This window comes from Lampetra fluviatilis, chromosome 30, assembly GCF_964198595.1.
Source record: "Lampetra fluviatilis chromosome 30, kcLamFluv1.1, whole genome shotgun sequence".
NCBI classification, from domain to species: Eukaryota; Metazoa; Chordata; class Hyperoartia; order Petromyzontiformes; family Petromyzontidae; genus Lampetra; species Lampetra fluviatilis.
The window spans coordinates 5,189,985-5,204,340 of record NC_136304.1 but is presented as its reverse complement, the minus strand read 5'-3'; the positions used below and the strand labels follow the sequence as shown (position 1 = coordinate 5,204,340).

The 14,356-nt window shown below is 49.7% G+C and overlaps 1 protein-coding gene across 1 annotated transcript in view; it reads left to right on the top strand.

Moving 5' to 3' along the window:
• The window catches only part of MIPOL1 (mirror-image polydactyly 1), a 46,877-nt gene extending 35,078 nt beyond the window's left edge, over positions 1-11,799 (top strand). The window contains exons 11-15 of the mRNA XM_078870393.1: positions 799-969; positions 3,282-3,389; positions 5,628-5,722; positions 7,833-8,153; positions 9,355-11,799. Coding sequence (XP_078726519.1) covers positions 799-969; positions 3,282-3,389; positions 5,628-5,722; positions 7,833-8,153; positions 9,355-9,406 — 747 coding nt within the window. The 3' untranslated portion in view covers positions 9,407-11,799. The remainder of the gene's footprint in view (positions 1-798; positions 970-3,281; positions 3,390-5,627; positions 5,723-7,832; positions 8,154-9,354) is intronic.
• Positions 11,800-14,356: the final 2,557 nt, after the last annotated feature.

Genomic DNA, 14,356 nt, shown 5'->3' with positions numbered 1-14,356 from the left:
GGGGTCACGCCTGGGGTAATAGGGCAATGCCGCACTATGACTAATAACGACGATGATGATGATAATAATAGGAACGCCCTTTATTTAACTCGGAAAGAGTCGCCGAGTGTCTAGACCGGGCGGTGGGAAATTTATGGCACCGTGAGCCACACCTTTCCCACGACTTGGGGTCTTGGCCACGTGAGGTCTTCCACGGCGCGAAATGGCCCGTACCACAATATGTTTATGTCGCTGCAAGCATCTTGGCAACACTAATCAGGTTACCAGAGGGAAATATTTTTGACCTCGAAACAACACTGTGTTTCAAACTTTAACGTCCTTGGTCACTTATGTCACTGAAAGAGGACCTCTCGTGTTGGTGTGCTGTCGGAGATATTGATAGTCTTATTCTGCCATCGGCAATGACAAAGTTGCTTATGACGATGAGAACAACAGACAATGCTAAAGATGACAAGGTGACGACGATGACAACTATGACGTGACTCTTCTTGGTTCTTTCGGTAAAGTCACGTAGAATGGAAATAATAAAATAATAAAAATAAAACATAATAAAATAATTCTCACGACGTTTCGGCCACAACGCAAGCAGCCGTCCTCAGGTGAAGAACAGGTTGCTTGCGTTGTGGCCGAAACGTCGTGAGAATTATTTTATAATGTTTTATTTTTATTATTTATTATTTCCATTCTACGTGACTTTACCGAAAGAACCAAGAAGATGAATCCCTGCAGTCACGAAAGCTTTAAATCGAAATTTATGACGTGACTCTTAACGACGTGTGCGCCGGTGACCCCTGGCAGGCGCTGGAAGAGCTGCTGGCGCGGATCGGCAGCGCCGACTCGGGTCCGGCCATCGAGCAGGACGGCGCCATCATTGTGCGGCGCATCGCCCGGGCACGCGAGCGCTCACGGCGAATAACCGCTGAGGAGATGCGCGCCGTGCTTGCGGAGAGGGACGGCGCCCTCGCACGGGTCAGCCCTGCCCTCCCCCCTACCCCTGCCCTCCTCTCTCCCCCTGCCCTTCTTTCTAACCTCGTAGTGCTGCCCTCCTCTCCCCAGCACGACACCTCCTTCTCGCCGGCCCTTCTCTAATCTTCACTGTTCCTGTCTGACTGCCCTGTTGTTCCCTGACCTTTCCTGCCTCCGTCTGCGATCTCCTTGGCCCTTCACTAATCTTCTCTGCTCTGGCTTCCCTGATCTCCCATGCCCTCACAGATTTTCTCTGATCCTGCCCTCATTTTCCCGGCCCTTCCCAGATCTCTTCTCTCTTACCCAAAATCCCATGTCCTTCCCTGCTCTGGTCTCCCCAAGGCTGCCCTGCCCTGATGCTTCCATACCTTGCCATTCCTTACCCCGATAGACACGGTTGGATACGCACGGTGCGAAATAAGTTCAACGTACTGTACATACAATATTGGTGTCTCCTTTCAAGCGCTCCCCTTCCTTGACCTGCTCTGCTCCTCACCCTCTCTGCCCTGCCCCCTTGTCCCCTTATAACTCAAACCTCAGATTTGTCATCATCATTACTGGGCACTGACTGAAGCTGGGGCCACTTGGACTGAGCGCAAATAGTGTCGTGTGCACCTCATGTCCCTTGCATGCCTTTTATGATGCAAGAAATATATTTCGGGTCAAGGGTAGGTTACAAGTGTATGAACAAATACAGGTATTTGTACTGTTCAGATTCGGTGTACCATAAAATGTGAAATATGATTTGAATACTTTCCATTGTATGTAGTGTTTTTTTAAAAGTCTCAATAAAAATCAACCCTCAAAGATGAGCCAAAGTAATATGTAAGGGTTTCTCACCATGATGTTCTGCGATGGCTAGTATTTAGCTTGTGTTAAATCGGGACCCATGGTTAGATATTGGTCCTGCCCCATTCTAGCCTCTTATCACAAAGAGAATGGTCCCATAATCTTAAGAGTCCTTGGGTAGCACAATCTTTAAAAAAGAAAAGGATTTCAGTTTTTGTAATCAAGAGGTGTGGATTTAATTTGAAGATTTAATGAGATTAACTATTAAAACCCTAAGAGAAAACACCGATCCAAATCACAGGATTTACAGCAGGGATGGGAAATCTCTGCCTTGCCCAGGGTTGACCACGGCTCTGAAAAATACTTTTTTGTGTCAAGCGCTCGTTAACACACGCATCTCGGTCACTTCTGCCACGTTGCCCTCTGCTACCTTGATGAGTGCGGCTACGATACTTGCAGCGTCGGCTGAACATCATTTGCCGGCAGCTCCGCAAATGACGTGGCCACGGGTCGTCTGAAGGGACGCTGTGGGTCGTATCTACTCCCCCCCCCCCCCCCCCCCCTGCGCGTCGCAGATTCCCCACCCCCTGCTTTACAGGGACGAGGCTGATTTTATTTGGGTTCCAGGCAATTATCGTGGCAGCTCCATGAAAGCTCGCCCAGCTCGCGAGTCGGCGGCCGTTTCTGTGAACGAACGAACGGGCGAGCGGGCAGGATGGGTGGGTGGCGAAGGCCGTCGCACTTTGACAGGAGGAAGTGAATTTCTGTAAGCTGTGCGGAGCGACGAAGCTCACAGCCCCCGGCAAACGTCGCACCCAAGTGCCGGGCACCCGTCCCATTTGCGGCGGTCGCCCACCTGGCGCCCCGGCCGCTCCACCCCTCCCACCCTCCCCCACCCCTACCCCCGCGCGCCGCGCGAATCGCCGGGGCATTTGCGCCTCGAAACATTGCGGCCCCTGCGCGAAATTGGGCGAGGTGTTGAGATGTTTGTGCGAAAATCCGCGAGCGTTGAGTGCGGCGTTTCGGCGCGGTTGTGCGCGGTGACGCAGCGTGGCCGACGTCGGCCCTGGTGCGAGGGATGAAATGAGCCTCGCCATCATCCACAATCAAATTCTACCCCGCCACCCCTCAAGCCTCATAACCTCGTACAGGACCATAAGCCATGGTGCATCTGCACCACCTGCACGCTCAGTAGCCACGCTACTGAGCGGTGCAGATTTATCATTGCAGATTTAACATTGCGCGGTGTGTCGAAAGTAAGCACCACGTTTAACAATACCAATCATGACATTGCTTCGAATGATCAGCATGTCCACATTATGCTTACGATCGTGACTGTACGAGGAGCAACGAGCGGGTCGACCAGGGCTTACCCCAACACAGCTGAGGTCACAGGCGCGTGCCACTATGGCCAGGTTTATTTCTGCGTCGGGGCGTTGGCCAAGTTGAGTGCGGCCCTGGCTGCATTTTATTTTAAATGTATTTGATTCCCCGCCGTGTCACCCCCCCCCTCCCGCCCTCCACAGTGTGCAAAGCTGGAGGAGGAGCTGGGGAGGTTGAAGGAACAGAACGTGTCGCTGGCCAACAACAAGCGCAACTCCGCCTGCGAGGGCATCCCGGACCGAGCCATAAAGGTCGACACCCCTCGCCCGCTCCATCTCTCCCCCGCTCCATCTCTCGCCCGCTCCCTCTCGCCCGCTCCCTCTCTCGCCCACTCCGACTAGCCCGTTCCATCTCTCACCCGCTCCCTCTCTCGCCCGCTCCCTCTCTCGCCCGCTCCCTCTCTCGCCCGCTCCCTCTCTTGCCCGCTCCATCTCTCGCCCGCTCCCTCCCTTGCCCGCTCCGACTAGCCCGTTCCATCTCTCGCCCGCTCCCTTTCTCGCCCGCTCCATCTCTCGTCTGCTCCCTCTCACCCACTCCCACTCGCCGGCTCGGCTCAGCCAGTAGAGAGCAACGGGAGGAGAGAAAAAAATACCCAGCTGATTGACAAAATAAAAATTACATGCGCTTTTTAAGTGAAATTTTGCGCTGCAGTCGTGGTGATGTTGACTTGCGACTAATAACTTAATTCAGTTACCCTCCGTTTTGTATGTCTACGTAAAACTATCATTCCTTTTGGTCTGTTGGCCGTGTGGACTTTGAGACTTATGTGATCCAGCAGCATTCATTATAGCCTGCCCGATTCTGCCATGGTTTTGAGCTTCAGGGTCTCATCTGTCGTCAGGATTGTGACACAAACACACGTGATTTATTAGGTTATGTTGGTAAGTGCCCTCTCTCTACACCCTGGGCCATCGGCGTGAGAAAAAAATACCGTTTAAAATCCTCACGGAGCACTACATTGGGGTGTTCTGGATAATAAATGTAATCTACTCGACAGTGGGTAAATTATGGATGATTGATTGAAGGGTTTGTTTGATTTTAAATATCCACCGATGAAAAAAACACATTTCTATCAATCAAGCTGTTCATTTGTCACCCCTCCAGTTTTCCCAGAGCCCCACAGCGTAAAGTTCCGATCCCCCATCTACAACTTACTCCATTTCCCAAAACGTCAGTGTACCGTGCGTTTTTTTTGTTTCGTGCTATTGGTGAATGTGGTGAGCAATTTGTTTGTTCTTTGGGTGGGTGGGTAGACGGGTGTGGGGAGTGGTCGTGGATCGGTCAGCGTGCCGTGCTACGGATCCGTCGACCCGGGTTCGATTCCCGCTCACGGCCAACACCAGTGACGAATATCTGAACCGGTCGAGGGCCTCTCCTAGGTCGACTCAGCCTCAAAATGAGTACCTGGTGCGGTGTGTAAACATCACCACTGGAGAGACAAAGGCGGCCGGGTGTGGTGCTTTCCACCCACCCTCTCGTATGCCGTGCCGGCCTTCATCGGTGCTGCTCACTAACCACACTTGGCCCAACAGTCTGTTAAGGCTTTTCGGGGAATTGTTGTCTTTGTTGTGTGTGCCGGTGGGTTCGTGGGCGGTTGGGAGGGAGGCTTGCACTGTTGGCATGGCCGGGGTGGGGGGGGAGGGGCGGAGGGGAGGGAGAAGAGGGGCGGAGGGTCTGTATGTGGTGGGGGGCGGTGGATATGGCCACTTTGGGTTTTCATTTACCTGCTCCTCGACTTAACAAGATCACCAAGGGTCCTCTGTTATTGTTGTTTTTTGTTTTCTAAAAGTGTTGAGTGTTGGTGGGCTGCCCTTTGCTACAACCTTAGTGCCCTCCTCAATCAATTGAATGGGCGTGCTCGTGGCCGCTGTGTTCTGTGTCAGTGACCCCGTAGCTCTGTGTGAATGCTTGCGCTCGCGTGCACGCTGAGAGCGGTGGGTTCAGTGGTTCGCGCAAACTGCCATTGCGGAAAACCTAGATTCGATTCTCGACGACGGATTAGGTAATAACGTCTACTTTGACACTTGTATTCTTTTTTTAATTGTTCTATTATTTGTTTTTTTGCTGGAATTCTTGATTTTCTTTTTGTATCGTTGTTCTCGTCCGTGGCCTGACAACAAGGCCCCATATTTCTTCACAGCGGCCGCTACAACAACGATTGTAGAGCCACCTGCGACCCTGTCCTGGGCACAGTCGTACGAGCAAGCGTGTTTGTGTGTATGTGCGTGTGTGTACGTGTGTGTACGTGCGTGTCTGTGCGTGTACGTGCATGCCTGTGCTTGCGTGTGTGTGCACTTGTGTGTGCACTTGTGTGCATGTGCGTGCGCACACGTGAGTGCTTGTATGTATGTTGAACTTTCGCACCGTACGTAGCCAACCGTGTGTGTGTGTACGTACGCATTTGTGAGTTGTGCGCAAGTGTTTGTTTCACCTTGTATTGATATCCCTCCTTCCCTCCTCTCACCTCCCTTCTCCCCGCCCTCCCGCAGGCTCAGCTCGTGGCCACGCAGCAGGAGAGGGACATCGCGTTATCACGCTGTGACAAGCTGGAGGAGGAGATCCAGACGCTGCGCGTTTACTACAGGTGCGCGTAGCGCGACGAGCACTGGCCCCTCTTTCCTCGCGTACTTGTGGCGGAGGAGGAAAGCCCCATGTGTGTGTGACCCCATGTGTGTGACCCCATGTGTGTGACCCCATGTGTGTGACCCCATGTGTGTGACCCCATGTGTGTGACCCCATGCTTGTGTCTGCAGTGTTGTGGGGAGTGGTAGCGCAGCGGCCAGTGCGCTGCGCTACGAACCCGGCGACCTCGGATTCGATTCGCGCTCACGGTCAACACCAGTGACGATTATGAAAACCGGTCCTTGGCCTCCCCTAGGTCGACTCGGCACTCAAATCAGTACCTGGTGCGGTGTGTAAAAACATCATCACTTGGGAGACAAAGGCTGGCCACCCACCCCCTCTTGTGCCGTGCAGGCCTTCATAGGTGCTCGCGAACATTATCTCCTCCTACAGTCTAAGGCCTTTGTTTTGTCTGCAGTGGTGTAGCCGTTGAGTGTGCAGGTGGATGCAACACCGCGCCGTTGATTTTTATACTGTTCCTAGGTATTTAATTGCCGTGCATATAATTCCTTTATTCAGGGCCGATGGCACTATCAAATACCTTTAGCGGTGGGTCATGCGTTTATACAATACGTCTCCATCACTTCTACCAATGGAAGAGGCCCCTTGTAGTGATGGAAGTGACGTAAGTCTCGTTTCCAGGTTAAAAATAACCCTCTGCTGCACCTGATTAAAGCGGCCAAGATGCTTGCAGTGGCGTATGAATCGCCACTGATGATAGCCATGGTCGGGAATCAAACTCGGGTTTTCACCAGGCCATTTCGAAGTTGTCGGCCTCCTGTGACCATGGTGCAGTTGAACTGAAGTTGTGGGCCCTGTCCAGGCCTACGAGCCAATGGATTCCCCACACCTGGTTTGGGCTGCAGCTGTGAGTGGCCACCTTAGGAGAGAGGAGGTAACTTCTGTTGCTGGAGGCAGCAGCTGCGGCAGGGACAAAGGGAGTTTACATTATGGCCACTAAGCCAATCACTTCAGCTCAGTTGACTGACAGTGCCCAACAAAAGGTAGTCTGGAGCCGGCTAAGGACCCGCTCTGAGATAAGGTGGCTAATTCCCCAGCCCCTTATCTTGATGGTGGCAGTTGTTCTAATCCAGCTGCTAAAAGGACCCTTGCTGTGGCCTCAAAGGTGGTGATAGCTGTAATTGCAGGAGGGGAAGGTTTGTTCAGTATCTAAATCAAACTCTTCATAATTAACAAATAAATAAAAACCAGACATTATGCCTCCTTCACATATCTGTCTCTCCGCGTAAAAAGAAATTAATCTATATTTGAAACATCTCATCAGTCACACTGCCTTGTGTGAGTGCATAATTTCACAAGGAAAATTCTGGAATGGTTTTGACATTGTGTCCCATCAGCAGAGTCATACAGCGTGAGAAGTTTAATAATAGTTCAACATTCCATGGTTCGCCGAAGACTTAAAAGATTCATTCACAATGGCCGGTACTCTAACTGGAGAGTCTCCCAGCTCCGCATTCCCGTGTTTATCAAGGTTACCGAACGCCGAGACAAGGTCGCAGTATGAGATAGAGAGCTGACCTTTATTTGTGTGCAGGTAAGAGCCCCCACTTGTTTTTGGATCGTAAAAGTAAGTGCAGGGGCTCGGGCAGAACACGTCTCGAAGAGACGATGATGGCCAGTGGACAAGACCAACAATAAAGTGGCGGACAAAGGGAACATGGCCCGGGAGGACGTCCACCGTGCAGAGATGGAGCGATGAAATTGGTTCATGTGCAGGTGCAAGAGATGGATTGTTCAATCGTGAGACAATGAGAGACGCTGACGGCTTGCGGGGCGAGGGGGGGAGGGGTAGGCCTTTATCCAGCAGTGAATAGATAACAGCTGATTATGATGATGTACTAAAAAGTACTGTGGACCTAATGACTACATGCTCCTCGCCTGCAATGGTTCTGAATCGAAAATGAATTCATCTCATGATTTACTGTAACGGAGCTGTTGGTTAACACTCAAAAGTAACTATAATCATCGAGTCGCGTGGTGTCAATCGGAATATAATTTGTAGAACAAAATAGCGAAAGTATAACGCGTGATTGTCAATCACGTGTACACAGCCTCCACAAGTCTCTGTCCCAAGAGACGGGCAGCCTTGGCGAGCGACGCGGCGGCAATAACAGCCACGACGGCAACCACCACGGCAACCACGACGGCAACCACGGCAACTCCGACAGCGGCGGCAGCGCCGGGTCGCGCTCGCCGGACGGGGCCAAGGGTCCCGCCGCGGCGGGGTCGGCGCACGGGGAGGTCGAGCGGGGGGGTCATGGGCACCCGCCGGACGGGCGGCTGCAGGAGGCGGAATCGGAGCGTGACGCCCTGCGGGCCCGGCTGCTGCACGCCGAGCGTGACCGCGCCGTTGCCGACGACAAGGCGGAGAGGTAACGTCCGGCGGCGATGGCGACGGCGGCGGCTCTCGTGGATTCAAATGTTTTGTTGTACGTGCTGTCCAGCTAAGGTTGGCAGCCATGGTGGCGAGATGTTAACTGCCTCGCATGGTGTGCAGGAGGTCATGGGTTCGATCCTAATATTTGGAGTTTGCATGTCTCTTTCTCTGCGGTTGCGTGGATTTTTCCCCGGGTCTTCCGATTTTTCCCTCCACATTTAGAAGCAAACACACATTTAACGTATTTGGCTGCTATAAATTTCCGTGTGATAATCCACTCCGTTGAGATATAATTTGTGGAAGCCAGATCGCTTCTGAAAAAGGGCTATATAGCTCAATGTACCTTACCTGGTAAAATAGAAAATTGTTTAGTTTATATTTTGACTTGGTGATTCTGCATTGGCAGGGGTGCACAAACACAACAAATTAAAATCTCACACTGTGGCCTTCAAAGATAAAAAACGTGGTTTATGTGCTCTAAAGATGGGCCATTGCCCAAAATGTCACCTATAAAATATATTTATTTTTCTCCTTTTAAGGCCACAGAGTTATTAACGAATGTGAGTTATTCGATGTAAACAAAACTGAACTCTCAGTATCCTGCTATTTCGGGACTAACGCTATTAAAACTGGCCACAATTGATCAAAGAGGTTACCCAGAACTTGGGAGGCGCAAGCCACAGCAAAAAGGACTCGTTTGTGAATATGCAAACTGAATTTTCCCCAAACCCACCGGTTCGCGCTGCGCCCTCTGGCTGGGCTGGGCATGGATCGTGCGTCGATGGCGAGCGAGCTTGAGATTACCAACTCCTTTTTGCCTGCACCGCTTCGCCGTCGTTTGACGAGCTGTCGGTATGACGGCATGCCATTGCGGGCATTCGCAACGCTCGATAAGTGGGTGTGTGTGTGGGCAGCTTTACGAAAGTCCTTGAAAAGATTTTCTCCACGCAGTAACAACACAAACAACAATGTGTAAAATCTTTTAAAAGGTTTTTCCCTCTTTAAGTGGCATTGAAATTTCTTTTTTTTTACCGTCAGAGAACCCGTAATGTGTAAATTTGTTGACGTATCTGGCATTGCAATTGGGCATCGTAATACACACTCTTTAAACAAACAGCGCCATAAAGATAAGCGTGCGTGCACTGGAGGCTGATGGGATATTTGTGTGCGTGTTTATCTCCTCTCTCTCTCTCCAGGTTGGAGAGATTGGTTGGAGTTCTGCGCAAAAAGCTGGCTCATCAGACGTGACGTGACAGTGATGTCATCTGCACCAGCATCAACATCATTAGTGGTGGCATCGTTGTTGTCATCGGCTGGACCCTGAGCATCATTCATCATCAGCAGGAGTATTAACGCGCCAATGTAACTGGCGTTATTAATGCCAGCAGTACCATTGGTTTCATAATCAGCAGTGTCTTAATCATCAGTAGCATCGCGTTTCTATTGGTGTCATCGACACCAATAGCATCATTATCATAAGCAGTATTTGCATTATCATTGCGATCATCTGCAATAGCATCTTCATCATTAGAATCGTCACCCCACCACCACCATCAGCAGCAGTATTATAGGATAACCGTCAGCATAGTCAGAATCATCAAGGGCAGTGCTATCATCATCCTCAGCAAGGAGTAGCACCGGCTTCTAGAAGCTGTATCATCTTTGTCATCAAGAGCAGTGCCTTCATAATTATCAGCAGCAGCAGCAGCATTATCAGCAGCTGTGTCAACATCATCGTGAGGAGCGGGTCTAATAATCTTAGCTATGATCATCTCTCATCCTCCACCCTACTGCGTGTGACATCATGGAGGGTAATACCTGTGTCTGTTGCTGCTAAGGTTGCACACAACGCAGTGCAGAGCTGGGATGTAACCCGATTAAGTAATCGATTACTCTCCCGGTTATCGTTTCGATTAATTAGGCTAATCGGATAGCGGTTGTAAAATGAAAAGGTTTCACCGCCGTTCCAACATGTGCCGAAGGACGGGTGGTGAGGGGCACGGCTTGGGCACGGAATCGGCATCGTCACGCTGGGCGTGGCTCGTGGTTGGAGTGAGGTGGGAGGGTTGGGAGGGTTTACCGCCTTCAGGAGACAGAATATGGAGCTTTCGTGACTGCAGGAATTACTCTTTGGTTCTTTCGTTAAAGTCACGTAGAAAGATAAAATAATAAATCGAAACGTCGTATGCTATTATTTAATTTATTATTTTATCTTTATACGTGACTTTACCGAAAAAACCAAAGAGAGACAGAATATGTTTGGGAGATGGTGGGGAGGGACCTTTTTTTATTATAGTAGCCAGAGTAATTGACCACAGAAAAAAACTAGTTGATTGCAATTTTTTTTATTGATTCATCATCCCAGCTCTAAACCAGTGTTGGCAGCTTAAGGGCCTAGCAGTAGATTTTCCTGTCCGCCATACGTTTGTAAATGCTGCAAACAAAGAAATTCAGGCACGGTGTCGCCGCGGTTGTGGGTTAGCCGTGTGTGTGTGTGGAGGTGTAACGAGGAATCGATGCACGCGTCAAAAATATCGTGCAGCAGTAAAGAATTTGGTGTTTTTCGATCTGTTGCGTGGCGCGTGTACGTAACGGATTTAACGTCACCCCCGCTCAGCTAAGTTCGCAAGAATGTAAAGGAACGTTTCTCGAATCGAACCGCGACGCCAAACAGCGACAAGTGGCGGTGGCTAATTATCGTTTCACCGCTGTTGGCGATCGATTCGATGTTTGTGAAGCGAGAGAGGGGGGGCTTGCCTTCGAGTTTAAAGGGTCGATGATATTGAATCGAGCCGTATTCGAGTGTTGTTACAAGCGTGCGATGCAAATGTTTTATTTCAGAAAGTTTTTGTACACTTTACAAAAAGAGTAAAGTCAAACAGTATTTAATTGTAAACACTCGGGAGGCTGGGTGGCCAGTGATAAAAAAAAGTGTTTAATTATGAATAAAAAATTATTATTGGTGAAGCCCCGTTTGTTTCATCCACTGCTGGATTAAGGCCTGTCCATGTCGGTGACATGCGATTGGTTTGACCATACTTCACCACGCTGGTCCGTGTCGGTTGGTGCAGGAAAGTGTGGGGGGAGGAGGGGGGGGCGAGGACAGGTTCAGATTTGACTCGCCACTGATGATAGCCGTGGGCGGGAATCAAACTCGGTTTTTCACCGGATCCAGAGCGCAGTGCGCTAACCACTGTGCCACCACTCCGCAACCAAAACATGTATGTTGAACTTCTTTCGCACCGTACATAGCCAACCGTGCTAATCGGAGGTGCCGGAAACATGTATTTAAGCACCACCAATTGTACGTCCACATTAGTTTGCGATTCACGTGTTTTTTTATACTTTATATATATATGTACACAATGTTTATTTAAACAGCTTTTTTTTTTATCAAAGTCCAGCGAGGGCAGACAATGATCGCGAGCGATGATGAAAACCGCTCTAAAAGTATTCATTTTATGATTTCGAATTTCATTGACGGTCACATGGGGTGTGCACGCGCCCGTCTTAATTGTGACGTACGTATCGATGTCTTCAGTCACATGGCGAGTGTGTGTCATAAAATCAGTCAGTTGTAGACTACAGTATTTATTTTGTCGTGATTGCTAACCTGCAATAAACTATTGCCGAGTTTTCAAGTTTGTGCCGCGGTTCGCTGCCACATGTCTGTGTTTGCGTCTGAGCCTGTATCTGTGTGTGTGTCTGCAGATCGGTGTCTGTGTTCGTTTGTTCACTTTTTGTGTATTGGGGGTCTGTACCTTGTCAATGTGTGAATGCCTGGTACACGTCTGTGTCTGAGTGAAACCAATCAATACTCCGCTCTTTCTATGATAAAAGCCCGGCGTTCCGTTTGTCCATCAACTAAATTGTGAGAGCCTTCCAGAAGGCCCGAATCAAAAAGTAATAGAAAGTGGAGCCACTCCCACGTTTGGGGGTAAAAAGTTGATCCAACAGTTAAAAAAAAAATTGTAGACCCCCCCCCCCCTAAATTTTTTTCACTCCCCACCACACCCACCCCCCCTCAAAGAAGAGGACATCAGTGGGGGCGACGGGCGAGGCGCGGAGCGTTGATGAGAACTTCCTACGATCTTGAGCACGCAGAAATTCTGGTGTCTAAAATCACCATCGACAGTAACAGCCATGGATCGATCCAGCGTCATCTGTCACGATCCTACGATCCAACGATCCACCAAGCCACGTGCACAACAACACGAGCTGAAGTTCACCGCTCCGTCTCCTGTGTGTCTGCGTGCTCGCGTAACGCACGCGCTCCCATCCGTCGGCTTCAGAAGATGACGTTACTCATCGTCACGGATCGAGTCGTCAGTTCACACACAACACGCGTTCATAACGCCGGCGCGTGTCCATGCATACGTAGTGAACATTTATAACTTTATTTAAAACAATAATTTACATTTCAGGAACACGTTGGGAGAAACGACGACTGCATCAAAACAACACCGCGGTGTCTTGCTTGCAAAAGAAAAGTGCACACACGTTAAATTTTAGACTGAAAACTTTCGTGACTGCAGGAATTCATATTTCTTGGTTCTTTCGGTAAAGTCACGTTGATAGAAGACATAAAAAATAAAATCAAATAAAATTAAGATAAAATAAAAAAATTGAAAATAATAAAAGCAAAAAGCCCACGACGGTTCGATCGCAACACAAGTGGTTTTCATCAGGCGCATGGTGTTTTGCATTTATTAATGTTTTGCATTTATTCTTTTCATTAACATTTTATCTTATTTTTTATTTTCATTTTTTGGTTTTCTATTTACGTGACTTTACCGGAAAAAAAACAAGAATATGCACACACGTTGTCTCTCTGTGTTGTGTCCAATATCCGGGGCTTCATCTTCTCAAGGAAAGTTTTCCGGGGGCAGCCCAACCCTGACGGCCTCGACCCGGCTGGGTATTTAAGCCCTGGTTCGTTTTATTATCCATGCACAAGGCCGAATTCACAAGTCGTGTTTGGCTTGTCAGCCAATTGTTGGTTGATTGAAACTCGACAATATTTTTAGGTCGTCTTGTCATCAACCAACGATGCCATGGTTGGTGGTGGATAACTAAAGCATAAGATCTGTTGGGCAAAACGCGATTCGCAGCCACACGGAATGTGTGCAGAGGCAGAGCCGTCCCTCGCGTACGGCGAATCTGGGTGACCGCCCTGGGCCCCGCGCTTTGGGGGTGGGGGGGGCACACAGGGTGCGGTTTACCCCAGGACCCGCACCCCCCCCCACCTCCCATGGACTGCCCTGGATATAGGGGAGCAGTGGCGCAGCGGTCAGCACGGTGCGCTAGGAACCCAGCGACCAGAGTTCGCTTACGGCTAACATCACCTAGGTCGACTGGGCCTCAAACGAGTGATCTACTGTGATGTGTAAGCATCGCCACTGGGGAGACAAAGACGGCCGAGCTTGCTGCTGGCCCACCCACCTGCTCGTGTGACGTCCCGGCCTTCAATAAATACCGGCTAACAGCACTGGCCCCAAAAAGTCTCCGAGGCTATGAGGCTATGGTATAAGTGTGCGCGGGGCTGAATTTCGATTGGAGCTGTCCGGGGCTGAGTTCTGGAAAATATGTCGCGTGACGCCATCTCCCCGACTCGCATTTTTTTTTTAAGTCGAAGCAAACTCCATTATTCCTTCTTACCCGTGAAACCAACAATGTTTTAACGCCACTAATTAACCACGCGTGCAGCCCCGCCCGTTTTGTATGTAGCTTATGTACACGTTGTCTTAATGCTGTATATATGTATGTACACGGACTGTATATTTGCCATCATTGACATTGTTGAAGTTAATACAGACGTACGCACACACTCACCCGCCTAGAATTATAATACAGAGGCACGACTGAATGAATATTAACAACACGTGCACGCGTGCGTTCGGTCAGCAGAGACATGGGTCACTCAACACACGTGACGCAAAGAGATACGTCAGAGATACGTCATAGGACATGCCTCACCAGACACACGTGTGAGTTACATCAGACACGACCAATGACATCAAGAAAACCACACGTGTAAATCGGACACACGCCACTTATATATGCCATCACACGCATAGATTGCATCGCACATGAACGCTAAACACGTGTTGAACATACACACACACACTCACATAAATATTAAAACACACCAGTTACAAATAATCGTAACCATGCACACACACACATACGAAATCAGAA